The sequence below is a fragment of the Suricata suricatta genome, chromosome 14 (genome assembly GCF_006229205.1).
Source record: "Suricata suricatta isolate VVHF042 chromosome 14, meerkat_22Aug2017_6uvM2_HiC, whole genome shotgun sequence".
Taxonomy (NCBI): Eukaryota; Metazoa; Chordata; class Mammalia; order Carnivora; family Herpestidae; genus Suricata; species Suricata suricatta.
The window spans coordinates 79,386,379-79,411,783 of record NC_043713.1 but is presented as its reverse complement, the minus strand read 5'-3'; the positions used below and the strand labels follow the sequence as shown (position 1 = coordinate 79,411,783).

The following is a 25,405-nucleotide window of genomic DNA, read 5'->3' as shown; positions in this document are numbered from 1 at the left end:
AACCTTACGCATAAATATCTAGCAGTGGAATTACTGGGTCATGTGAAGTTTTTTTGAGACATTACCTATTCCCCTCCATTGAGCACATCTACCAGCGATGTACCCACATCTATTTCCCCAGAGTCATCAAGGGAGAGAGTATGCTGTCAAGCTTCCTAATATTTTTCTAATCTGATGGGTGAGAAGTAGTTTATTTTTTTAAGTTTTTAAAAAAAGAAGTACAGTTTATTCATCTTCTCCCAAAGATAACATCCTATATAACCAAAGTGCAACCATCAAAGCCAGGAACTTGACATGAACCCCCTACTTTTAACTAAATCATAGACCTTAGTTTTTACACACATTCAAGACTTGTAGTGTATATTTCTATGAAATTTTATCCTCAATATAGCTATCATTTGGATTTCTTTTATGGCCAATTACGTGAGCATTTTTCATAGGTTTAAGGGTCATTTTTATATCTTTTTTCATCAACTGTTCATGTTTTTGTCCATGTTTCTATGGAGTACTACATGGCAATGAGAAAGAATGAAATCTGGCCATTTGTAGGAAAGTGGGTGGACCTCGAGGGTGTCATGCTAAGCGAAATAAGTCAGGCAGAGAAGGACAGATACCATATGTTTGCACTCATAGGTCTAACAGGAGAACAGGAGAAACCTAATGGAGAACCAGGGGGAGGGGAAGAGGGAAAGAGAGTTGGGGAGAGAGAGGGACGCAAAACCTGAGAGACTATTGAATGCTGAAAACGAACTGAGGGTTGAAGGGGAAGGGGGAGGGGGGGAAGAGGTGGTGGTGATGGAGGAAGAGCACTGGGTGTTGTATGGAAACCAATCTGACGATAAACTATTAAAAAAATAAAGAGTTCTTCATATATTAATGATGTTAGCCTTTTATCTATAATATATGATGTAAATATTTTCTCTTCGTTTGTCAGGTAACTGTGTTGACTTTGCTTATGATGGTGTCTCCCACGTGTAAAAGTTACAGAAGATTTTATGTACTCAATGTATTGATCTTTTATCGTATCAGGATTTTAAGTCATAGTTGGAAGATCTTTTTCCCACACACAAGCTATATGTTGGAATGCACCCATATATTTTTCTATACTTGTAGTTTTGTTAGTTACGTTACTTCGGAGTTTACATTCGTGTATGGTATGAGGAGTGGATCCTGGGTCAAATAAGTAAATATAACAAAATATTAGTCACTGATGGCAGGCACATGGGTATTTACCACGCTTGCACATTTTCTCAAGGTTTGACAATTTGAAAGGTAAATGCCGTAAAGTGTGCGAGGCAGTTGCGTAGGTGGACGGGGCATCGGGGCCCTTTAAGACGGGCCCCGCCCACCCCGGAAGAGCGCGCCCAGGCCCCGCCCCATACGACGCCCCGCCCTCTCCCCGCCCACGCCCGCCCCGCGGCCGCGGAGTGCAGTCACGTGAGCCGGGCTGCGGTGGCTCCGCGCCGTCATGGTGGCCCCGATGTACGGCTCCCCCGGCGGCCGCCTGGCCCGGGCGCTGACTCGGGCGCTGGCGCTGGCCCTGGTGCTGGCCCTGCTGGTCGGGCTGTTCCTGAGCGGCCTGACGGGCGCGATCTCGATCTCAGAGCGCCAGTGGGGGCCCGACGGGCCGGTTCCACCCGCCTCCCGAAGCCGCTCGGTGCTCCTGGACGCCAAGACCGGCCAGCTCCAACTGGTGGATGGCCGCCATCCTGACGCCGTGGCCTGGGCCAACCTCACCAACGCCATCCGCGAGACCGGGTAAGGGTTGAGCCGACCCCCCCGCGGGACCGGCCGTGGGAGAGGGTTTCATGGACACCCAGCGTCACCTGCCCCCAGAACAGTGCCCCTGTCGCCCAGAGGGTCACTTTTCCCGCTTCTGAGGCTGCGGCACAGCCCTCGGGACAAGATCCCTGGTTGAGTGGGGGCTAATGCAGCATCCCTGGCTTGTGGGGACCAGCCCCTTGCCTTCAGCCAAGGGCGACAGTACCTCCGTTACCCTAGAGATCAGATCCCTGCCACCCAGACCCCAGTGACTCCATCTGGATCAGGTCGGCGCAGCACCCACCACCCCCCGTCCCCCATCTCGGGCCAGAAAGCTGCTGATAACGCTTCAAGAGAGAAACTCACTTCCTTGGTTGTGGTGGCTTACCCCATGGGTGCCAGCTTCCTGCCTCTGTTAGGGCAAGGGCCCTAAATTCACATAAACCCAGATAGTATTTTTGCTTGGACTCGGCTCCTCCTTTCTCTCCTCTCTCCTGGTCCTCTCTCGCCCCTGGCCAGATAGTATAGAGCCAAGTGCTCAGTCCTTGGGAGTCACGGTGGCCGTCCTCATCGCTGGGATTCCGGCTGTTGCTCTGACCCCCTTGCCTCTCTGGGCTCCTATTTCTGTGATTCAGATTTTGAATGTGCTCTGTCGGGAGGTACCCTCATCTGGCCCTGTACCAGGGCTTGTGCCCATTCATTCATTCATTCCTTCACTCACCTGATCTACTTGGCCTTGGGGACACAGCCGAGCAAGGTGAGGGTCTCGATTCAGTGGGGAGGCAGACAGTGCCAGAAGGGAAACCCACGTCCGTGGGAGTGGGCAGAGTGCCTAAAAGGCTTGTCAGCAGGGCTCAGGCCCTGGGTCAAGGCTGTGCTGGGGGTCGTCGTGAACCCTAAGTTCCCCTCTGCCACCCTCCCGCTGCTCCATCCATTTTGCTGGCCCGCATTAATTCCTGCAGGACATGGAGGACACCCCCATTCTGGTGCTTTGTGGGGCTTGGGGGGGGGCATCAGAGAGAGGGGACACTGTGAGGAAGGATTTGCTGCAGACACGGTGGGTGGGGCTAATCTGGGAAGGCTCCCAAGGAGAGGAGGCCACACGGAGCTCTGTGGCCCTGTGACTCTGGAATCTGGTTACCCTTTCTTTGCTGACTCATACATGTTTTGGGCCCTAACAAAGCCAAGATGGCATGATAGATCTCTGCCCGAATGCTACCTAGGAAGGAGGCACAGAGGTGAGGCCCAGCAGGGGGCGGGGGCTTTGTCTTCAGGAGGCCCCACTGGGCTGTGCTGCTCTGAATTCTGGAAAACAGACGTGGAGAGAGGGCTTCCTTGATTGTGCTGGATGGAAAGGTCTTTCAGGCCCGCTCCTTTGCTGTGGGACCTTGGGTAAATCCCTTCACCTCTCTGAACCCATTTCCTCCTCTGAAAGGCAGGAGGGATATTCAGTGGGGGTCACAGAAAGCGCCTCTGTTTACTGAAGGAAGGAATAAGTGAAAGAAAGGAGTGGGTATCCTCTGCCCCCATTTTATAGTTGGGGAAACTGAGGCCTGGGACAAGAGGCCAGGTCTCTTCTATACTTCTCGCTCTCACCTCCCTTTTCCAGGGTTCTTTCTGTCCAGTCTTCCCATTTAGCACCTGGGCCCTGATATAAGGAGAACCGTACCTGAGGCAGGGAAACTGAGGCGCTTCAAAACAGCCTCTTAGAACTCGGAGGTGAGACAAACGACATGTGAGGTTTTCTGACCCCCGATCAGCAGAACCTCCGAACTGTGGGTGACCGTCTCATTTTTCCAAGGACGGAGGCCAGGGTTGTTTTGACTCTTGTTTACCTGGACTTGAAGCCTCTCCTCCTTCTGTCCCCCAGATTTCGCCACAGGGGATCCTAGGATTGCCTGGCTAAATTCCACATCCTCTTTCCACATAGTTTGCCCGCTCTCGGCTGTGCTGTATCTGACCTTGGACCAAAACTCCCCATGAGGCCTGAAACATTTAGGATTTGGTGCGGGGCGTCTGAGCTGCCCCAGGAGGCAGAGCCTTAGCCAGTTTGGCTCTGACCTTGGTGCTGAGGAGGCTGAATTCTCCAAGTGCTACCTTTTCCCCCTTCTCTGTCCACCCCTCCCTCAGCTGCTTGATACAAATCACAAATATAACCTATTAAGCAGAGAACTGGGGCGTCTGGGTGGCTCAGTCAGTTGACTGTCCGACTTTGCCCAGGACACGATCTTGTGGTTTGTGGGTTCGAGCCCCGCGTCGGGCTCTGTGCTGACAGCTCAGAGCCTGGAGCCTGCTTGGATTTTGTCTCCCCCTCTCTCTGCCCCTCCCTGCTCATGCTCTGTCTCTCTCTCTGTCTCTCAATAATAAATAAATGTTAATAAATTTTGAGAAAAAGAAAAAAAGAAGCAGAGAACCAACCCCAATCCAGCAACTAACATGCAGAAACTTGTCAAATGGATGAATACCATCCTACTGTTCTTGGAAGCGAGCAAAGATAAACATAGTCCATCAAGAATGAGGAAGGAGTGACAGCCCCAGGTAAGGTAGGGTAGCCTCCATACGGACGGGGTCCAGGGTTCTCTGTGCCCTGAAGCAGGGCGTGGTGACCAGGGGAGATTTGTGCCCCCGGCTCATCTCACAGGAATAGGCTGGTTTTTCTCAAATGTGGCCTCTTCAGTCCCTGGATTTGTCAGGCATTCGGTACTGACAGTGTAAAATCACAGTGTGGCCCGTAAACTTTCCAGAAAAAAAGAGGGAATAGATTAGTACTGCCAACTTTTTATTTTTTGTCAAATGAGTGCATTAAGAACAAAACAGAACAGCATTTATTGACTTCTGTTGATTTACCTCTAAAAGATCAGCTGTTTTAGAACCAAATAAACAGAAAAGACGGTTCTTTAATAGAGCACAGGCTAATGGGTGCATTAAACTTGAGAAAGACTCTTGTGAGTGGTTCTCTTCTGACCAGGGATCCGGGTAGAGTTTTGCAAAGTTGTCAGCACAGGAGCGAGGGAATCCAGAGGCCTTTTGCCGACATTCAAGCTTCCTCATTTTACAGATGCGAAAGCTGGGGCTGGAACGGCAGGGAAGGGTAGTGAGGCCGAGTGTCTGGTTCACTATCAGAGAGACTTGGGCTCTTTGCCTGCGTCATCTCTGCGGTGAGGATGGTGACAACTTTGGAAAGAAATCATTGGATGGGCGCCCCGGGTGGCTCAGTCGGTGAAGAGGCCGACTCCCGGTTTTGGCTCAGATCACGGGTGAGATGGAGCCCTGCGCTGGGGCTCCGCACTGACATCGCAGAGCCTGCTCCGGATTCTCCGGCTCCCTTTCTCTCTGCCCTTCCCCCCCAATAAAAAAAGTAAACATTAAAAAAAAATCATTTGATTGGTTTTAGGGCCTGTGGCACCCAAGGAATCCTCAGAGATCAGCCTCAGGGCTCCAGCCCTGAAATCTGGTGGCTTCGACCAAAGCCCCTTGAATGGGAACTTCTTTTGACGCAGAGTGCTCGGGAGATCATGGAGACCCATCTACCTGGGTTTTCTGAGGGCAAAGGAATCAAAACCCACCCCAATGCAATCAGCTCAGTTGTCCTTTGGAACAAGGCGGCACCCCGGGAGATGGGGGCGGAGGGTGTGGGGTTATCATTTCCTGCTTATTCTTCCTCGTTTCAGTTCTCTTCTAAATTTTGGAAGTAATTAATTGGATTATACAAGTAGTTACATAAGCAATTAATTGGATTATACAAGTAGTTAATTATTATACAAGTAATTTTTGTGGTAAAAATCCCAGCAGTTTAGAAAGTTAAGACAGGATGCATGAAGTAAATAGCCCCATGTAGAACCAGTGTTAGCTCTTTCTTCCAGAACTTTCTATGCATCAATAGACTTAAGTATGTATACCTACATATAAGCATAGGAATGCATATGCGTGTGTGTGTGTAAAATGCTTTCATAAGTAGGGATATGCTGAGTCCACCAATTGCCCTTCTCTAATTAAAAAGAATTTTTTAAAGTTTCTTTATTTGTTTTGAGAGAGACAGAGACAGCATGAGTGGGGGAGGGGGGGAAGAGAGAATCCCTAGCAGGCCCTGCACCATCAGCGCAGAGCCCGACGCGGGGCTTGAACTCACGAAGCCGTGAGATCATGACATGAGCTGAAACCGAGAGTCAGACGCTGAACCGACTGAGCCACCCAGGCGCCCCTGATCTGTGTTTTTTTTTTAATTTTTTTAATGTTTTATTTATTTTTGATACAGAGAAAGACAGAGCATGAGAGGGGGAAGGGCAGAGAGAGAAGGAGACACAGAACAGGAAGCAGGCTCCAGGCTCTGAGCCAGCTGTCAGCACAGAGCCTGACACGGGGCTTGAACCCACGAACGTGAGATCTGACCTGAGCCGAAGCCGGAGGCTCAACCGACTGAGCCACCCAGGCGCCCCTGATCTGTGTTTTTAATGTTGTCTCTGACACCTCGTCAGCACATGGCACTCTTGCCTCATCCGCCCAGTCTCCCTGTTGTGTCGTTCCCGGTTCACGTGCCATCCCCTGCATTAGCGCTCAGAAGGCCCGGCCTGCATGTCATTCACTGTCCCGTACCCAGGAGGTTCTCAAAGAGGCTTGCTTGCCAAAAGTATCAGGTGTGCACATTTTGATCGTCTGTTCCTTTCCAGCATCTTCTCTGGGGCTGAGCTGTCCTGGCCTGGACTCCTTCGGGGGCTTTTGAGCCGCCTCCCCACGAGACCATTCTTGCAGAGCCTGCCTGTCTAGTTTTGCCTCACGCTCTCGTTAGCATCTCCCTGTTGTCCTTATTTTCTTCGCAGAAATTGTTTCCCCCCAGGTATGGCAGTCACCAGGGTGAATAGTGTGGCGTCCTTGGAGCAATGATGAAATCAAGAACCATACAGGAAACGACCGATAGATTTGGCTGCACAAACACGAAAACCTCCCTCTGTGTGGCAAAAACAAAAGCGGAAAAAAAATCAATGAAAATGTAAACATATTTTAAGTATTAGTGACAAGTGGAGGGCTAATGTGTATATAGCGAATTTCACAGATCAATAGGAAAAGATAAACACAGGCAGAAAAGAGGAAAGCTCAAGAACCAAAGAACTAGGAGTGACCAATAAACATGTAAAACAGGTGTGATTTAACTGATGACAGGATTATAATGGAGGCAACATGATGGGATTGGGATTGTGTGACCGTCTTGACCATTGCCTTAGCAAAGAGGAGAAAGATTAGTAGGAATCATTTCCAGCAAGGAGGGGGTACATTGTGACAATGCAGTCTGTTAGTTAGGAATACAGGACCTCAGGTCTGGCCCGACTTCCTGATCAGAATCTGCCTCTGAACAAGGTCTTTTATTGACAGAATTACACATCTGAGTTTGGGAAGTGCTGCCTCCCAGGGGGAATGGGAGCAGACTGCCTGGAATTGAATTTTGGTTCTGCCCGTTGCTAGCTCTATAACCGTTGTGAAATGTATCAGCTAGTACTGGGCAGCAGTGCTGTCTAACAAAACACCCGCCAGACCCAGTGGTTTCGAAAATAACCAAGTATCCCCATGGATCCGTGGGCCAGCGCCGACAGCTCTGTTTTGTGCTATGGGTCTGTAGACCTGGTTTGCTCCGTGTTTCTCTCGTGTTTCTGGGAGCAGCGGGCTGCCTGGGGCATGTTCTCACATCAGTAGCAGAGACACAGGAGGGCAAGTAGAAAAAAAAGAGGCCTCTTTTTTTCTTTTTAGTGTTTATTCATTTTTGAGAGACAGAGAGAGACAGAGCATGAGCAGGGGAGGGGCAGAGAGAGACACACAGAATCCAAAGCAGGCTCCAGGCTCCGAGCTGTCAGCACACAGACTGACACGGGGCTCGAACCCACGAACTGTGAGATTGTGACCTGTTCCAAAGTCAGAAACTTCACCAACTGAGCCCCCCAGGTGCCCTCTTGAAGGCTAATCTTATAACTGGCACACGATCATTTCCATCCATGTTCTGTTGGCCAAAGCAAGTCCTGTGGCATGACCGAGCCCACCTCCATGGGGCGAGGAAGGACTTGGCCACTGGTCGGAGGGCCCACAAAGTCACACGGCAGAGGCGCAGTCACGAGGGGCGGGGAGAGCAGCAGCGCAGGCCCCCACAGCAGTGACGTAACTGTGCCTTAACTTCTGCCCCCTCCTCTTCTGTGCGATGGGCTGTAACAGGGCGACCTGGTCGGATTGTCGGATGGGGATGAGTTAGGAGAGAAGAAGTGACTAGATCCGCGTCTGGCACAGAGGAAGCCCTCAACTGCCACCGGCTGATAGGATTGTGGGGTGTGGGACTTGGCTCAGTCCAGGTTTCGGGGGACACATGTTGTTTATTAAAATGAAACATACGTGTGCCCTTTGACACAGCAGCCCTCTTGATGGACTCTCACGTGAACGGCAGTTCCTCTTGCTGTTTCTTAGGCTTTGTCTCCCCCCCCCCCCCCCCACTGATGAGCTGTCCCCTGTCCTCCCTTCTAGGTGGGCCTTTCTGGAGCTGCGCACCAACGGCCGCTACAATGACAGCCTGCAGGCCTACGCGGCGGGCGTGGTGGAGGCTTCCGTGTCTGAGGAGGTAAGGCCAGATGGGGGGCAGCTGGGGCTCCTGCCCTGCCCCACCCTGCGTGTCCCCCAGGGGGCTTGAAGGGCTCTGAGGTCAAGCGTGTGCAGAGGGGCCCCTGCCTCTGCCCCCAGCCCTCCACCTACCTGGGGAGCAACGCTCACGTGCATTCTTGGGAAACTCAGACTAGGTGCTATTTGATCCCTATAAGAGATTCATAACATGTTCCAAGTCATAAAGCACAGCGATACAATGAACCTCCAGACGAAAACCTAAGGGTGTTACTGATACTTTTGAGACCCAGCCCTGACCCCCAGAGGCACCCGTTAGCCTAAATGCGACTTACATTTATACACATTCATTTATGTGGAGATATAATTCACATGCCATAAAACGCACTATTTTTAAAAATTTTTTTATGTTTATTATTGAGACAGAAACAGAGCGTGGAGGGGGAAGAGGCAGAGAGAGAGAGAGGGAGACACAGAATCCGAAGCAGGCTCCAGGCTCTGAGCTGTCAGCACAGAGCCCGACGCGAGGCTCAAACCCACAAACTGTGAGATCATGACCTGAGCCGAAGTTGGCCGCTTAACCAACTGAGCCACCCAGGTGCCTGTCACTGTTTTTTTTTTAAATTAAAAAATTTTTCTTTAACGTTTATTTATTATTGACAGACAGAGAGAGACAGAGCATGAACAGGAGAGGGGCAGAGAGAGAGGGAGACACAGAATCTGAAGCAGGCTCCAGGCTCTGAGCTGTCAGTACACAGCCTGACTTGGGGCTCAAACTCACAAACCACGAGATCATGACCTGAGCCGAAGTCGGACACTCAACCAACTGAGCCACCCAGGCGCCCCGACTCACTATTTTAAAATGTACAATTCAGTGGCTTTTAGTCTATTCATTGGGTTGTGCTCTGGGGCTCTGTGAAAGGGGTCTCCTACATTTCGGAAGTCAGTCTGTATCACGTAGTGCGGCCGTGTGGTGACATAGTGCCCCCAGTGTGGGTGGAGGTGTGATGCCCGGTTGGGAAAATCATTTGGCAGTAATAGAGTCGAGCCCACCCACACCCTCCATCTCAGCTCATTAGCTGTGCCCTAGGTGACCCAAGGATGCGCCTGAGGGGCCCTGAGGTGGCAGTAGCCAGATGCCCCCGCCCCCGGCGGGTGACTGAGTGCCCAGATAGCGGTATAGAGAGCCGATGATAGAGCCTTGATGAGGCACGAGCAGCAGAGATGTGTCCCAGGTGCTGGAGGGGGAGAGGGAACGAGCACGTGACAGGCGACAGCACGCAGTGGGACACCCTTTATAAAACTCACGCTCTTGGGGCGCCTGGGTGGCTCAGTTGGTTGAGCGTCCGACTTCGGCTCAGGTCATGATCTCATGGCTCATAAGTTCAAGCCTGGTGTCAGGCTCTGAGCTGTCAGCCTGCTTCAGATTCTGTGTCTGTGTCTTCCTCTCTGCTCCTCCGCTGCTCACACTCTGTCTCTCTCTCTCTCAAAAATAAACATTAAAACAAAAACAAAAACAAAAAAAACCCCAACTCATGCTCCTGGTTCTGACACCCAGCAGCAGTTTGGGACGCCCTCCTGGGACCTTGGTGTCCGGGGAGCTGCTCAGACGCCGGGCCTGTGCCGCTTGGGGTGCTCAGTGGTGAAGGAAACCTGATTCCCCGTCTCGGGGCCCATAGCCGGCCAGGAGCACGAGGGGCAGGGCCCCAGGGCTCCCCTGGAAGGAATCCCCAACCTGATCCTGCACATCCCACTGAGGCTCAGAGAAGGGAGATTACTCACCCAGGGTCACTCAGCCTGTCCACAGAGAAGCCAGCATTCAGACCCCGCTCTGTCTGCCCAGAGGCTCTGCTGCCTCCGCTGTTGGCCCCGGGGGCTTCTCGTGAGTGGTGACGGTGTCCTGTCCCCAGCTGTGTCCCCACACCCAGGCCAGTCACTGGTGTAGGACAGGCACTTGGGAAATGCTTCTGGAAGGCTGCATGGTGGAGGTGGCATCTCATTGAGGGCTGGGTAGAATTTGGTGTGTTTCAGGGAGGTGGCAGTGGAATGGGGGTCCCTAAGAGGTCAGTCTCAGGGGCCTGGCTGCTGCCACGGTCCCCTCACTGGCCCGTGTATCTTGGGAATATTTCCGGTGTGGTGAGGGATGTGGCTGGGGGTTAACTCGCCAGCCTTGGCCCGTGCTTTGGGGAATTACCAATCTGCGTCTTTCCGTGATTCAGGTCTTGACTCTGATCCATTACCTAGATGCCCTTGGGTGAGGTGTTCACCTTCCTGCGCCCCGGTTCCTGTGGCTATAATATGGGGGAGGGGTGGTGGGAACACGTTCCTCACAGAGTTGCCGTGGGGGTGACTGTCATGTCTCGCAGAGCGCTGCCATTGCTAGCTACGGGCAGCCGGCCTCTTCTCCGTCGTGCCGGCGGTGGGGGGACTTTCCTCCCCCTGCTGGAGTGGCACTGGGTGGATTTGGGACCAGGTCTGGTGGGCGGGGCAGCAGGCAGCTGGTGACCTGGAATGGCCTCCCTCATGCGCCTGGGGATTGGCTGGCTGTCAGCCGCGGGGTCTGTAACCTCCCAGCAGGCTGGCCCAGGCTGGTCCTGTGACATCAGAGCACAGCTCGTGAGCTTCCTGCTGTGTCCTCAGTGCTTAGGAGGGGACACAGTAGGTGCGCCAGTGTGGTAGTTCACTGACTGAATGCCTACATAGATGGGGGTCTCTGGTAATGGAGGAGGCACGATCCTCCCCAAGGTTTCCCAAGGAGGGCGGCACCCGGAGGCATGGGGCCCCTGATGGGATGAGAGCGGGCTGGGGGAGGACAGCCAGCGCTGGCCAAGGTGCGGCCAGGGTGGAGGGGGCTTCCCAGGGTGCCTGGGCTCTTTGGAGGCCTGGGTGGGGGTGAGGCATTGGCACCGGAGGGCGGAGCCCGCCGGGTCCTCAGGGAGGGGAGCAGCCTGGCTGCCCTGCCCTGCCCGCGCCCACCTCGTCCGCCTCACAGCTCATCTACATGCACTGGGTGAACACGGTGGTGAATTACTGTGGCCCCTTCGAGTACGAAGTCGGTTACTGCGAGAGGCTCAAGAGCTTCCTGGAGACCAACCTGGAGTGGATGCAGGAGCAGATGGAGCGGAACAAGGGCTCTGCCTACTGGCACCAGGTGGGTGCGCGCCCCGTGCTCGGCGGGAGGGGCGGTGGGCCGGGGCCGTGTTGGGGACCCGACTGCTGTGGGTGCTGCTGCCCTGGCCCGCCGGCCGGCCTGCCTCCCACCCTTCTTCGCCAGCCCTTTCCTCCCACTCCCTCCTTCGTCCATCCCTCCATCGGCCAGGGCTTCCTGTTTCCCTGCCTCCCTCTCCATCCACCCAGCCCCCCATCCATTCCTCCATTTGTCTGTCCATCCATCCAGCTTTCCTTCCTCCCTTCTTCCCTTGCCCTCTATTCCTCCCTCCCATCTGTCCATCCAGACATCTACCACCCATCCACCCATCCACTTATCCGTCCATCCATCTACCTACCCACCCGTCCATTTATCCCCCTATCCATCCAGCCATGTGCCTGCCCATCCATCCATCCAGCCATCCACCCACCAGCCCACCCATCCATTTATCCATCCATCTACCCACCCATCCACCCATCCGTCTATCCATCCAGCCATCCAGTCTTCCCTCCCTACCTTCCTACTTCCCTTTCTCTCCATCCTTCCCTCTCTCCCTTCCACTGTCCACCCATCCATCTGTCTTCCATTCACCCCTCCCTCTCTGTCCACCGTTCCCTCCCACCCCACCCTCTGTGTGTCTGGTTTGCCTGCATATTGACGCCCCCACAAGCTTATCCATCTTTCAGCCTCTTCCCTCCCACCCATTTGTCACCTCCCCATCATAGCCCAGTGTTCAATTCTTCCACCCTCCCCACTGATGTGCCCCATTTGGTTGCCTATCTCCCTGTCCACTGTCTATGCGTCTGTCCAGTCCCCCCACCACTCCCTCCCATTCACCAGCCCAGCTGTCTGTCTGACCAACCACCTTGTCTGCTTTATTTCCCACCTTCTTCCTGGCCATCAGTCATTGAAGCACCTGTCAGTGTGAGTCTGTCCATCTGTAGCCTCATCACGTCTGCCCTCACTCCCCATCTTAAATTTCGCCAGGGGCCGCCCTGTTCCCTGGGGATGATGCCCACACACCTTTTGCACCCTCTCTGTCCTCAGTTCGTCTCTTGCTGACCTCACTCTGTGATCCAGCCTCGACCTCCTGGTTCCTTGAACAAGATATCTTGTTACCTCTTCCCTCAGCACCTGTGGGCTGCTGCTCCTTCTGCCAAGAGCACTTCCTCTTCCCCCTCTGCCTGGCTCGCCCCCCACCCCTCACCTCTGTCCGGTCCCCACACTTCCCTGTGGGCTTTTAGTAAGGGACTCAGAGTCTGTCTTCTGCTGGACTCGAGCCCCGTGAGGACCGGCAGGGACTACATCTGCTTTGTTCACAATATTCCCAGTGCCCAGCACAAGGCCCGGCACATAGTGGGTGCTTTATATGTAAAGGTATGTTGAATATTTATAGATGAAGGAACGGATCTGTCTTGTCCTGTCTGCCTATCCAGTCTGTGCACCTGATTAGACGTCTGTCCTTCTGTCCACCCTGCCGTCCATCTGGACAATTGCTTTTCTTTCCTTCCCTTCAGCTTAGCAGCAGCCTCCCATCCATCTCTCAGTCCTGCCTGACTGTCCATGTATCTTAGCCTTTTGTCCGTCCATCCACCCACCCATCCATCTTGCAGATGCTAAGTGCATGGTGTGTACCCACCGCTGATCAAGGCCCTACGGGGGACACAGTGAGGATCTCCCTGGCTATAGAGCAGTGACAGTGACAATGAGAAGTCAGTTCCGTGAGACACATGCCCTGAGGCAGCAGTGCAGCCAGTAGCTAAACTCGGAATAGGGAGCAGTTGACAATGGGTCAGGGCTGGCTGGGAGGCTTCCTGGAGGAGGTGCCTTTGAACTGGGCTCTTACATGGGAGTGATTTAGGTTGGCACAGGAAAGAGACATATAATTAACTAAGTGAAGGCAGGAAGGGTGGGTACTGGGTGGGGGGGGTCGGGACTGGCTGGAGCCACGAGGGTGCACCTGGGCAGTTCCTGCTCTGTCTGGGTCCCCAGAACAGAGCCCCTCCCCCTGCCTCACCCTCCCTCTGCCCCTCCCTCAGGTGCGGCTGACCCTCCTTCAGCTGAAGGGTCTAGAGGACAGCTACGAAAGCAGTGTGACCTTTCCAACTGGAAGATTCACCATCAAACCCTTGGGGTTCCTGTAAGTGCCACCCCCGGAGTGAACAGGGTAGGGGAAAGGGCCCCGCACCTTACAGTCAGACAGACCCCTTCTGCCACTGCCTGGTCCAGCCCCGGAGCGCTCGGCTGACCTTCCAGAGCCCCCAGCTTGCTCCTCGGGGAAAGCTGCCTGTGACTGCACCCCCAGCAGGCACAGTGACACTCTGGTGGCCGGCCCTCCTCAGCCTGTTACAGCTCTCTGGGGACCTGGAGGACTTGGAGCCGGCCCTGAACAAGACCAAGACCAAGCACGTCCTGGGCTCTGGCTCCTGCTCCGCCCTCATCAAGCTGTTGCCCGGCCAGAGTGACCTCCTGATTGCCCACAACACCTGGAGCTCCTACCAGAACATGCTGCGCGTCATCAAGAAGTACTGGTTCCAGTTCCGGGAAGACCCTCAAGGTGGGTGGATGCGGTGGGTCCGTGAGTGTGGGTGTGCCGGGTGGGGCGGGCGCGGTGGGTCCAGGCATGTGGCTGTGCGGGGTCGGTGTATCCGTGCGTGTGGGCACCCGGGGCGGGGCAGGGGTGGGAGGACGGTGTGGGCCCTTTGCACAGACCGTCAGCCCTGCGCACGCCACTTGTCTCATTTTTTAAAAAGCATAATCTGTTTCCTTTTAGTTTGTATTTTACAAGATGCATCAGTTACCTATTGCTGCATAACAAATCAGTTTAAAATGACAAAAGCTTAAAACAGCCATTTACTTATGCTCCCGTGTCTGTGGGTCAGCTGGGTGTTATCCCGGGCCAGGCCCAGCTCATGGTGGCTGGGTCACTGGTGCCTCTGCGGTCAGCCGAGGTGGGACGGCCTCCTCCGCGTGTCTGGAGCTTGGCTGTCAGCTAGACGCTGGGGCAGCCGGGCGAGCGCAGGCTCCTTCATGTGACAGCGGGCGGGGAAGAGTGGAAGGCCTCTTGAAGGCTGATGGACAGTGGCACAGCCTTCCGTGACTCAGGGCGAGTCCAGTGGCCAGCTCGGGTTTGAGAGGTAGGGAACACAAATATGTTCTTCTGGTCCAATGTGAAAACTTTGCAGCTAAGGCCCAAGTACCCCAGAGTGCCCGCCCCCGCCCCGATCCCTGGCCCCAGTGCCCATCCAGAGGTCGCCACTGCCAGACGTTTGCAGGGCCTCCTTCTTGGCGACATGTAAAAATCGAATGTGGCCAGGAGGTGGCAAGGTGGTGGGGAAATCTATGGCCGCATCCCTGGCTTACAGGAGTGGAGCTTGGCACCGCCACATTGGAGAGGGACCAGCCGGCATTTAATAAAATTCAAACTCTGTCACTCTCATGGTCCAGCAGTTCCTGGCGCAGGTCTGTCCCTAGAGAAACATTACTACTTCTGCACAGAGACCGTGTTCAAAGATGTCAACTATAGTAATGGTCTGGAAACAACCTAATGCCCGTTAATTTAAGCGAATTTCTGATTCGACATGTATCCAAAGCGTGCACATCATCTGTGTGCAGCTGGGATTTGTGGGTTGAACAGGCCGGGGTGGGGGCGCCTGGGTGGCTCAGTGGGTTAAGCCTCCGGCTTCGGCTCAGGTCAGATCTCACGTTCGTGGGTTCGAGCCCCGCGTCAGGCTCTGTGCTGACAGCTAGCTCAGAGCCTGGAGCCTGCTTCCGGTTCTGTGTCTCCCTCTCTCTCTGCCCCTCCCCCTCTCATGCTCTGTCTCTCTCAGTATCAAAAATAAAACATTAAAAAATATATACATAAAAAAAAATAAAAGGTATTGAACAGGCCGGGGTGCGGCTCCCAGGGTTAGCCTCCCCCCAGCACGATCTCCATCTGACTTATCGCATAGATGAGGTTTGGCCGATTCCGAATGTCCGGGAACCAAAACACGCAGCGTGTGCTTGGCTGGGGCTGAAGTCTCTCGCTTAGCAGGATGCCTGTCGGGTTTATCCATTTTGTCGTCTGTAGCCACAGATCTATCCTCTTCCTTGCTGTAGGTCCGTGAACACTGTAATATCTTTTTTAAAAACCTACGTAAGGGGACGCCTGGCTGGCTCGGTCAGTAGAGCCTGCGACTCTTGATCCCAGGGTGGAGCGTTAGAGCCTCACCCAGGGAGTAGAGTTTACTCACATGAAACCTGCACAAGTCAGACACGTGTTGTAGAGAGTTGAAAAACACGATAAACATTCACATACAATCACATCACTTTGAACGCCCCACAACCCACAGGAGATCGTTTCGCTGAATATTTGGCTATGTTTTTTCCTAGACTGAAATATACCTTATTTTTCCATTTGCTTTCACTGATTTTAATGATGCTAATCATACGTGAATACGGTCTTGCTCACACTACATCTAGCGATGTAGATAGAGAAATACATATCTCCTGTGATAACCCTTCTCCCGAATTCCAGACCCCTCCTGAGCAGACACCCGTGGCTTTCGATCTGTCTAGATTTTTTTTTTTGGATGCATATATGATGTGTATATATGAACCTTTTTTAAGTTAAGACTTTTTATGTATTTTTTATTTATTTAAAAAATTTTTTTTTAAGATTTATTCATAGTTGAGAGACAAAGAGAGACAGATTACGAGCAGGGGAGGGGCAGAGAGAGAGGGAGACACAGAATCTGAAGCAGGCTCCAGGCTCCGAGCTGTCAGCACAGCGCCTGGCCTGGGGCTCGAACCCACAAACTGTGAGATCATGACCTGAGCCAAAGTCGGACGCTCAACCGACTGAGCCACCCAGGTGGCCCCAAGGCTATTTTTTAGAAAAGCTTTAGGTACCGATCAATTGAGTAGACAGTACTGAGAATCCCTATACCTCCCCACCCTGTTCTTCTACTCTAAACACGCTGCGTTGGTGTGGTGCGTTCGTTAACCGTTGACCTACCAGCATCCATATGTTACCATCAACTGAAGTCCGTAGCTTACATTCAAGTTCATTCTGAAAAGTAGGATTGTACGGATTTCGGTAAACGTATGGTGATGCGTATCTACATTTACAGTATTATGCAGAAGCGTTTCACTGTCCTAAACGTTTGCTTTCTGGGTTGTTTCTTTTCTTTCTTTCTTTCTTTTTTTTTTTTTTTTTTTAACACAAATAAGATTATAGGCTTGTTTGCAACGTGCTCTCTTTGCTCAACAGCTTGGACGATTTCTGATAATTGTCATGTTCTGCCCACCTTTTAACTGTTGGATGCTGAACTTTAAACTAGTTCTCAGTTGAGGACTTGGGCCACGTCCAGGTCTTTGGTGTTTCAGACGGTGCTGAGGCAAGACCCATGGGCCCCCGGGTGGAAACAGTAGGTTAAAAGATGTCATAAACATTTTCGTCTCGAGCTGCACACACCCAAATGGCCTCCAAAAGTGGCCGGACCCATTTACAGCTGTTCGCAGGCTGTAAATCGCCCCTCAGCCTTGCCAGCACCGGGCATGATGCTTTCTTTCCATTTTTTTAAATGTTTTATTTATTTATTTTTGATAGAGACAGAGCATGAGACGGGGAGGGGCAGAGAGAGAAGGAGACACAGAATCGGAAGCAGGCTCCAGGCTCCGAGCTGTCAGCACAGAGCCCAACGTGGGGCTCGAACCCACGAACGTGAGATCTGACCTGAGCCGAAGTTGGAGGCTTAACCGACTGAGCCCCCCAGGCGCCCCTTTTCTTTCCATTTTTGACATTCAGACGGGTGATACAGGACCCCCCGGGCTGAGCTTTTCTTTTTTGAATCGACTTTACTGATGGTTAGCTTAAACACACACTCAGGATGTAACCGCCACTCAGTAAAGAACATTTCCATCAGCCCGGAAGTCCCTTGGCCCTTTGTAGTTACCCTTCAGGCAACCGCACTCCCAATCTCCTTCCCCTTAGATGAGCGTTGCCTGTTCTAGAACCTCACATAAACCTGCACATATTTAAAAAAAATTTCTGGTGGTAAAAAGGAAAGAAAATTCTCCATGTATTTATTTGTTCATTTCATTGAGGTGAAACTCACGTAACGTAAAATGAACCGTTTTAAGGTGAGCAGTCTGGTGGCATTTAGAACACGCAGCCACCACCTGCTTCTGGTTCTGGATTGTCTTCATCGCCCCCAAAGGAAGCCCCGGGAGGCGATCGCCCCCCATTCTTTACCCCCCACCCAGCCCCTGGCAACCACCGATCTGCCTTCTGTCCTAGACTCGCCCATTCTGAGCATTTCACGTAAATGGGATCGTACAGTAATGGTTTTGTGTCTGGCTTCTTTCACTTAGTGCGATGTTTTCAAGGCTCATCCGTAGCGTCTTGAGTAATGACACTTTATCCCTTTTGATGGCCAAGTCGTGCTCCACTGTGCGGGGGGCGGGGGGGGGGGAGGGGTGACCGTTTGTTTATCCGGGATCACTGATGGACATTTGGGCCGTTACCACCTTAGCTCCCACGCTAACTTTTAATAACTGAAACAAGTAACGTGTGTTCACTGTGGAATGTTAGAACACACGGCTGAGTACAAAGCAGACCTGAGGCCTGTAATCCAACCCGTCCCCGGCCCCCAGAGAGCCACCATTGATGTGGGTTGTTTTCCCCTCTGGTTTCAGCTGTCCAGTTATGCCTTTGCCCTCGTCATTTTGTGTATTTGTTAGTGATACCGAAAGGGCTCCTTTGGTCCCTCCCGGTGCCCTCACACCCACCCCAGGACCCCTTGTCTCCGAAGCCCGGCCCTTGACGAGTCTGGTCTGGATACGGTGCCCCTGACTGGCGGTGACCCGTACACCGTGTGCCAGACGCTCGTCCCCTCTTGGAAATGAAATCCTTATACCTGACATGAGAAAGGAAAATCCCTGCCACTTTGTACAACACGGACGAACCTGGAGGGCCTTATGGGAAGTGAAATAAGCCAGACGCAGAGAGACAAATACCGTATGATCTCATTTATCGGTAGAACCTTGAAGCAGAGAGGAGAACAGTGGTTGCCGGGGGTGAGGGGAGCGAAGCTGGGGGACGTGACGTTGGCCAAGGGCACAAAGTTTCCGTTCTGAGATGAGTAAGTGCTGGGGATTGAAGGTTAACAACGGGGCCGTGGCACTTGAACTTTGCTAGGAGAATAGACTGTAAGTACCCTCACCACAGGGAATGGTAACGATGCGAGGTGGCGGGCACACTCGAGGGCTGACTGTGCATCATTTCACGGTGTGGGTGTGCGTCAGATTCTCACACTGCACACTGGACACAAGCAGCTCTGTTCACCGTTCTAGCACAGGGACTCACTGTTCTAGCTCAGGGACCCATCGTTCTAGCTCAGGAATTCATCAGTCATAGCTCAGTAAAACTGGAAAACCAGCAAACAAAAACAAAGCCCGTGCTCTCAGACTTCTGCGCTTTGCCCTCTGAATTATTTTGTTCACGGTAGGTCTTTGCAACTAAGAAAAAAAACGTGGGGTGGCGGGGGACGCGAAGGGCGCCTGCGTGGCTCAGTCAAGCCTCCGACTCTTGATTTCAGCTCAGGTCTTGATCTCACGACGGGAAGTCGGGCTCTGTGCTGAGCGTGGAGCCTGCTCTGGAGTTTCTCTCCCTCCCTCTCTGCCCCTCCCTCCCTCGCTCTCTCTCTCTCAAAACTAAACTCAGCTAAATGAAACTAAACTGTTACTAAAAAAATGTTTTAAAGCAAAGCCAGAAAGGTTCTAGTAAATGAAATATATTTTTAGGGAAGTGTGTGTGTGTGTGTGTGTGTGTGTGTGTGTGTGTATTTTTTTTTTTTTTTGCTGCCGGCTTTCCTTTCTACATGCACACACAGAGCGCACACGCACACACCGCGACAGGCGTGGTTTGCTAAACATCAGAACGGATGGACCCCCCCCCCCCCGCAGGCCTATTGCTTCCCACCCAGAGGCTCTGACATCTTGGGTTGGGGTGCGGGGGTCCCCGGATGGGCTTGTCTGACCTGTACCCCTGCCCCCCCGGGCTCACTCTCCCCCCTCCACCCCCACAGTGAACTCTCCACTGGCTCCTGGCAACAATCTGGTCTTCTCATCCTACCCCGGCACCCTCTTCTCCTGTGACGACTTCTACATCGTGGGCAGCGGGCTGGTGAGTGTCCCCCTCATGTCGCTGTGTTCCCCGGGGCTGCCGATCCCCAGTCCCTGATTGGCTCCTCGGCAACCCGTCGCTGGTTTGGGGGCCTGTTTGCAGTTTTATTCGTGTGCCTTCAGCGTGAGCCGTCCCTCCCTCCGCCGTGACCTTGCCGTTTCTCACGCTGCCTTGCCTCTTGCCTTCCACATACTCCCTCTAACCTGGACAGGTTTTCTGAATAAATGTTTCCAACGTGTTGTTTTAAATCAGTTTTCCTGGCCGGGGTCCAGACTTGTTTAGAAATCTGTTCTTGACATTCCCAAGCCGGGGCATTGAGCCCCGAGATTGCACCGTGCGGAGGGGAAAACACACCGCTTAAAAAAAAAATGCCCTCCTCGAAGAAGGTGCCAGTTCCCTGGGGGAGGGGCTCTCTCCTTTCCTGCCGCTCTCTGGGAGAAGCGTGGGGTTTAGTTCCCTTACGTGTGGAGAGAAGGGTTCAAGGGCCAGGCCGTGGGCTCGGGGACCACCTGGCTGCAGTCCTGGTGGGGAAAGGAGGGGACGGTCTGGGGAAGGACCGCTGTGAAGGTTTCATCCAAGTCCCTGGCAGGTGTCCCGGCAAGAAATTTACCTTCTGGCGGGGTCTTTACAGTGGGCAGACACCTGTGATTTCTCTTGGTGACAGTCTCCGGTACCACACACGCCACGGTGGTCAGTCACCTGTGCCACCAATGGGAGGAGACACTGAGTTGCCGTTTGGTGGCGGTGGGAACAAAGACGGAGCGTTTCCCCTCCCAGTTTGCGGGCTCCTGTGTACCATCTCTGGCCGAAAATTCCCCAGGCCCCTCCAGGGCTTTGCAGGCCACACCAGTCTGAGCTCTGGCAGTGGCTTTGGATGCTCAGAGCAGCGAGCGAGAGACAAGGAAGGAACGGGGTGGAAGGAGTGGAGGAAGGTGTTCCCACCTTGGCGTTGCTGTCAAGGTATTGGTTTAGGAGCCAGAAGCTTGGTGATAGAGTCTAGGCCCATCCGGTACCAGCCCTGACCTTTGGCACGTCTCTTAGCTTCTTCAGGCCTCCCTTTGCCTTTTAGTAAAGAGAGGCGTTAGTAGTCCTGTCACGTTTCCCCCAGGAAGGCCGTGAGGTCATGGCGATCATGGCCGTCTTCCAGGCTGACAACCCCAAGCTGCCCAACCTTCCCTGCAGAACTGCAAGAGGGTGTAGAAATGGGGTGCTGTCTCTCTGGGCAAAGATTAGACCAACTCGGTCAGGAAAATGGGTCCATCGGAGCGGCTCCCTGGGCCCTGTCGGGGGCTGCTCTCCAGGACAAAGCGGGATGCATGATCGTGAAGCCTCTCAGGGAACCAGTGAGGAGCGTGCCCCCGATCCAGGACCGAGGTTTCCAGGGACTGTAAATAACCGGCGTGCGGACCGGGACTGATGCAGGACTGCCCCTCGGTGGCAGCGCGCCCTGGGCGTCAGTCAGGTGGCCCTTCAGCGCGGTGGCCCTTCGGCCCTCCCGCAGGTGACGCTGGAGACCACCATCGGCAACAGGAACCCGGCCCTGTGGAAGTACGTGCAGCCCCAGGGCTGCGTGCTGGAGTGGGTGCGCAACATCGTGGCCAACCGCTTGGCCCTGGACGGGGACAGCTGGACAGACATCTTCCAGAAGTTCAACAGCGGCACGTGAGTGGGCTGCTGGCACGGTGGCCTCCTCACCTGAGAAACGGACCAGCGTCCCCTCCTCCCAACGGTCAGACCCCCGGGGACCTGACGTAGCAGCAGGACCGTGCCCCCACACCCCCCGGAGAGCCCTCATGGTTCCTACTGGAGTCGGAAGGTGTCTTACAGTCTTCTCCCTTGTCTCATACTTAGGAAAACTGAGGCTCAGGAAAGGAAAGGCCTCGGCCTTCTCCCGCAGGCTCCTCCATCCAGGGACAGGCCCTCAGACAGGAGGAGGGCTGTCTGAGGGAGTGGGCCTGGGTGGATGGGGGCTGTGAGCCAGAGACCCCGGAGGTGGGTAGGGCAGGGCCTTAGAACGTTGGGCAGAGAAACAGACTTTTGTTCCAAGAAGCACTAGGGAGCCATAGACACCTCTGGAGCAGGCAGTATGGTGAGAGCCGAGGACGTCTGGCCAAGCTGCAATGTCACGGTGACAATCAGATGGTCAGACCTCCCCTGCGCCACCTCCACCCCATGACTATGCAGGGCACTGGGGGGAGGGGACAGCTGGGGCGGTGGCCCTGGGGTGTGGTCAGTCCCACTTCCTTGGGCACGGCAGGTACAACAACCAGTGGATGATCGTGGACTACAAGGCGTTTGTCCCCGGCGGGCCCAGCCCTCGGAGAAGGGTGCTCACCGTCCTGGAGCAGATCCCGTGAGTGCCTCAGGAGGGAGGGAAGGGTGCTCCAGGCAGACAGGTCAGGAGGCTGGAACCGTGTGTGGAAAGGCCACAACGGAGAGGGGAAGACTTAGGACTCTGTCTACCCCAGGGCACTGGGGAGCCATCAGGGGCTCTTGAGCAGGGCAGCGCCCACAGCTTCTCCTTTTCTCACCAGTCTTGCCCCGTCTCCCTTCTCGGTCCCAGGGGCATGGTGGTGGTGGCCGATAAGACCTCGGAACTCTACCAGAAGACCTACTGGGCCAGCTACAACATTCCGTATGTCCCCTCCCCTGCCCCTCACTGCCTCACCCCTGCTCGGCTCTCCAGACTGGTCAGGGTCCCTTCCATGGGGGGTCTTTTCACCCCGTGGAGCAGAGAAGCCATCTGCCCCTTCTTTGGCCAGGAAAGCCCTGCCAGTTTGGGGGCTCAGCTGCGGGCTTAGGTCTGCTCCCACATGTGGGGGTGGGGTTCCCCTGGGCTGGTGCCTCCTCGGACCCTGCGGCGTCTGCTGTGTCTCCTGTAACTCAGCCGCTCCATCATAACCTCTCTGGGCTCACTGCTCTAACAAGCGATTTGATACTTATGACCACCTCCCGGTCGCCACGGCCACCGTTCCCATTTTACAGATGAGGAAATGGAGGCCCTGAGCCAATGCCTAGCTTTCCCGAGGTGCCCTCCACAGCTGTTGGTGAAGTCGGCACTGGCACCCGTGTCTCTGGGACCGTAGCACCCAAGCTGGGTCACCTCACCATCCACGCGTCCCCCAACATGAGACATTGTTGGGAACCCGTCGTTAGTGACAAGGTTCCGTGCTGCCCCCGCCTCGCCGGCCACGGCCAGTGTGGTCAGAGGCGGTGAGCGGCCGTCTGTGTGCCCGCAGGTACTTTGAGAGCGTGTTCAACGCCAGCGGGATGCAGGCCCTGGTGGCCCAGTACGGGGACTGGTTCTCCTACGACGGCAGCCCCCGCGCCCAGATCTTCCGGCGGAACCAGTCGCTAGTGCGTGACCTGGACTCCATGACCCGGCTGATGCGGTGCGTGCGGGTGCGGACCGCGAGCCCCGAGTCCCGTGGAGCTTTCGGCGCGCTTTCCTTGCACCCGCGTGACCCTCGCGACAAGCCCGGGGGTCGGGGTCGCAGGGCAGCGCGAACCGTAGCCGCGGGGGGTGGGGGGGGCGGCCCAGTGGCACCATCCTCCAGTCCCGGGTGGGGGTGCCCTGTGCCCGGCACCGAGAGCCAGCTTGGAGCGGGGGCTAACAGGCACTCACGCGGACGTGGGTGTGAGGCTCTGAGTGGCGGAGCCCCCAAGTCACGCTACACCCCAGGAAGGGGCGTCTGGCCTGGCCGGGGCAGAGCCGCGATGCCGATGCAGAGGGGAGGGAGCCCCGGGCGGCGGGGGCGTGGGGGGAGCGGGCCCTGAGAGCGGGCAACTTGTTCCTGGCAAGGCTGACGCCTCCTCCCCGCCCGCACCTCCAGGTACAACGACTTCCTGCACGACCCGCTGTCGCTGTGCAAAGCGTGCCGCCCGCAGGCCAACGCGGAGAACGCCATCTCGGCCCGCTCCGACCTGAACCCGGCCAACGGCTCGTACCCTTTCCAGGCCCTGCAGCAGCGCTCCCACGGGGGCATAGACGTGAAGGTGCCATCCTGCCCCGGGCCTGGGGGGTGGCGGGTGGGCGCGGGGTGCTGCCGGGAGGAAGGCGGGGTCATTGGGGGTCAGCGCGGGGCTGCGGTCGGGGTCTAAGTTGGGGTTGGGGGTCAGGGCCGTCTGGATGGGGGTGGCTCGGGGCCTAGCCTCAGCCGCTTCTGCCCTGGCCCCCAGGTGACCAGCATGGCGCTGGCCAAGGCCTTTCGGCTGGTGGCGGCCAGCGGCCCCACGTGGGACCAGCTGCCCCCGTTCCAGTGGAGCTCCTCGCCCTTCAGCGGCCTGCTGCACATGGGCCAGCCCGACCTCTGGAAGTTCTCGCCCATCCAGGTGTCCTGGGACTGAGTCTCTGTCTCTGCCCTGCTGGCCCCCTCGCGGGGCCACCCGCGGGGCCACCCACTGGCCGCTGCGCCCCGTGGGCTGCATCTCCTGCTGTGCCCAGATCTGGGACCTGGGTCTGCCAGGGTCATTCTCGTCCAGGGCGCCTCCTGGGTGGGGCCCCAAACGGACTCCTTCGCTCCCCGTAGGTGGGCAAGTGCCGTCCTGGTCCCCTTCCCCTGTATCTCTCTCTCCTCTCTCTGCTCCATCTGCTTCTGTTGCTCCCCCAGCCTGGGGCCCTGTCCTCACGCTGGCCTCTCCTGAGGGCTGGGGTTCGGGGCCCCTGCCGGGGCGGGAGGGGACTGTTTCAGTCCCTGCCCCCCAGTGTCATGCTTGCCAGTGGCTCTGGAACTTGGGGGTTTCGGCCCTGAGACCTGGGCGTTGCCCGTGGTTGGTATCCGTCCTCTCTTCTCCCTACCCCCGCCCCTGCTCCTTTGGGAAGCAGCTCCCTGGTGTCCCCTCCTGGGCAGCTTTCCTGAGGACAGAAACTTGAAAACAAACAAAAACCAAAGTTTCTGGTGACTTGTGGCTGGAGGGGCGTGAGTGTCCTTCTCTTGAGGGGCAGACGAGAGTGTCAGCCCCTATGCTGCAGCCTCATGTCCCCTGTCCCCCAACTTGGGCCTGCCCTTGGCCTCAGGGCAGTGCCCACAGCTCCCCTGCTGTCGGAACCAAACTGCAGGCTGTGCTGCCATTAAATGAGAGGCCATGGCCCCTGTGCTGTGCTTTCTGGGGCAGTGGGGAGAACTGGGTTGGCACCTTTGCTCTTCTTCGCTTTGGGTTCCACCATCCACCCATGCATTGTCCTGTCCGTTCTTCTGTCTACCCACCTATCCATTTATTCATTTGCTAACCCTCCTATCTGTATCCACCCACCCATCCACCATCTATCAACCCACCCCCCCACCTACCCACCCATCCACCCATCCATTTTCCATCTATCCACCCATCCATCCATTCATCTACCCACTCATCCATCCATCCTTCCATGCATAGATCCATCCATTTTTCATCCACCTACTCATCTACCCATCCATCCATCCACACATCCATCTACCCACCCATCCATTCATCAATAGATCCATCCATTTTCCATCCATCCATCCATTTTCCATCCACCCACCCATCTACCCACCCATCCATCCACCCATCCGTCCAGATGTTCACTGAGCACCTACTTTGTTCTGGGTCCTGTCCTGGGGCCATCTTGACCAACAAGACTTTCCCAAGTTCCACTGTGGGATACAGGTCAAGACGAATCAGAGCCTGTCACCATCTGACCTTAGCCGTCTGGCCAACCAATGCCAGCTGTTGTCACGGGCAGAGGGGTCTGCCTTGCCTCTTTTGGGGGTTTTGTGCCG

At 55.0% G+C, this 25,405-nt stretch overlaps 1 protein-coding gene across 1 annotated transcript; it reads left to right on the top strand.

Annotated features, from left to right (window-relative positions):
• Nucleotides 1-1,430: 1,430 nt before the first annotated feature.
• On the top strand, nt 1,431-24,757 carry PLBD2 (phospholipase B domain containing 2). Its single transcript, XM_029922190.1, has 12 exons — nt 1,431-1,758; nt 8,260-8,353; nt 11,342-11,500; nt 13,537-13,637; nt 13,840-14,054; nt 19,570-19,667; nt 21,169-21,329; nt 21,925-22,020; nt 22,231-22,302; nt 22,907-23,059; nt 23,501-23,663; nt 23,847-24,757. Exons 1-12 carry the CDS (start codon nt 1,469-1,471, stop codon nt 24,012-24,014), a joined length of 1,770 nt encoding a protein of 589 aa, XP_029778050.1. The 5' UTR covers nt 1,431-1,468; the 3' UTR covers nt 24,015-24,757.
• The last annotated feature ends 648 nt before the right edge of the window (nt 24,758-25,405 follow it).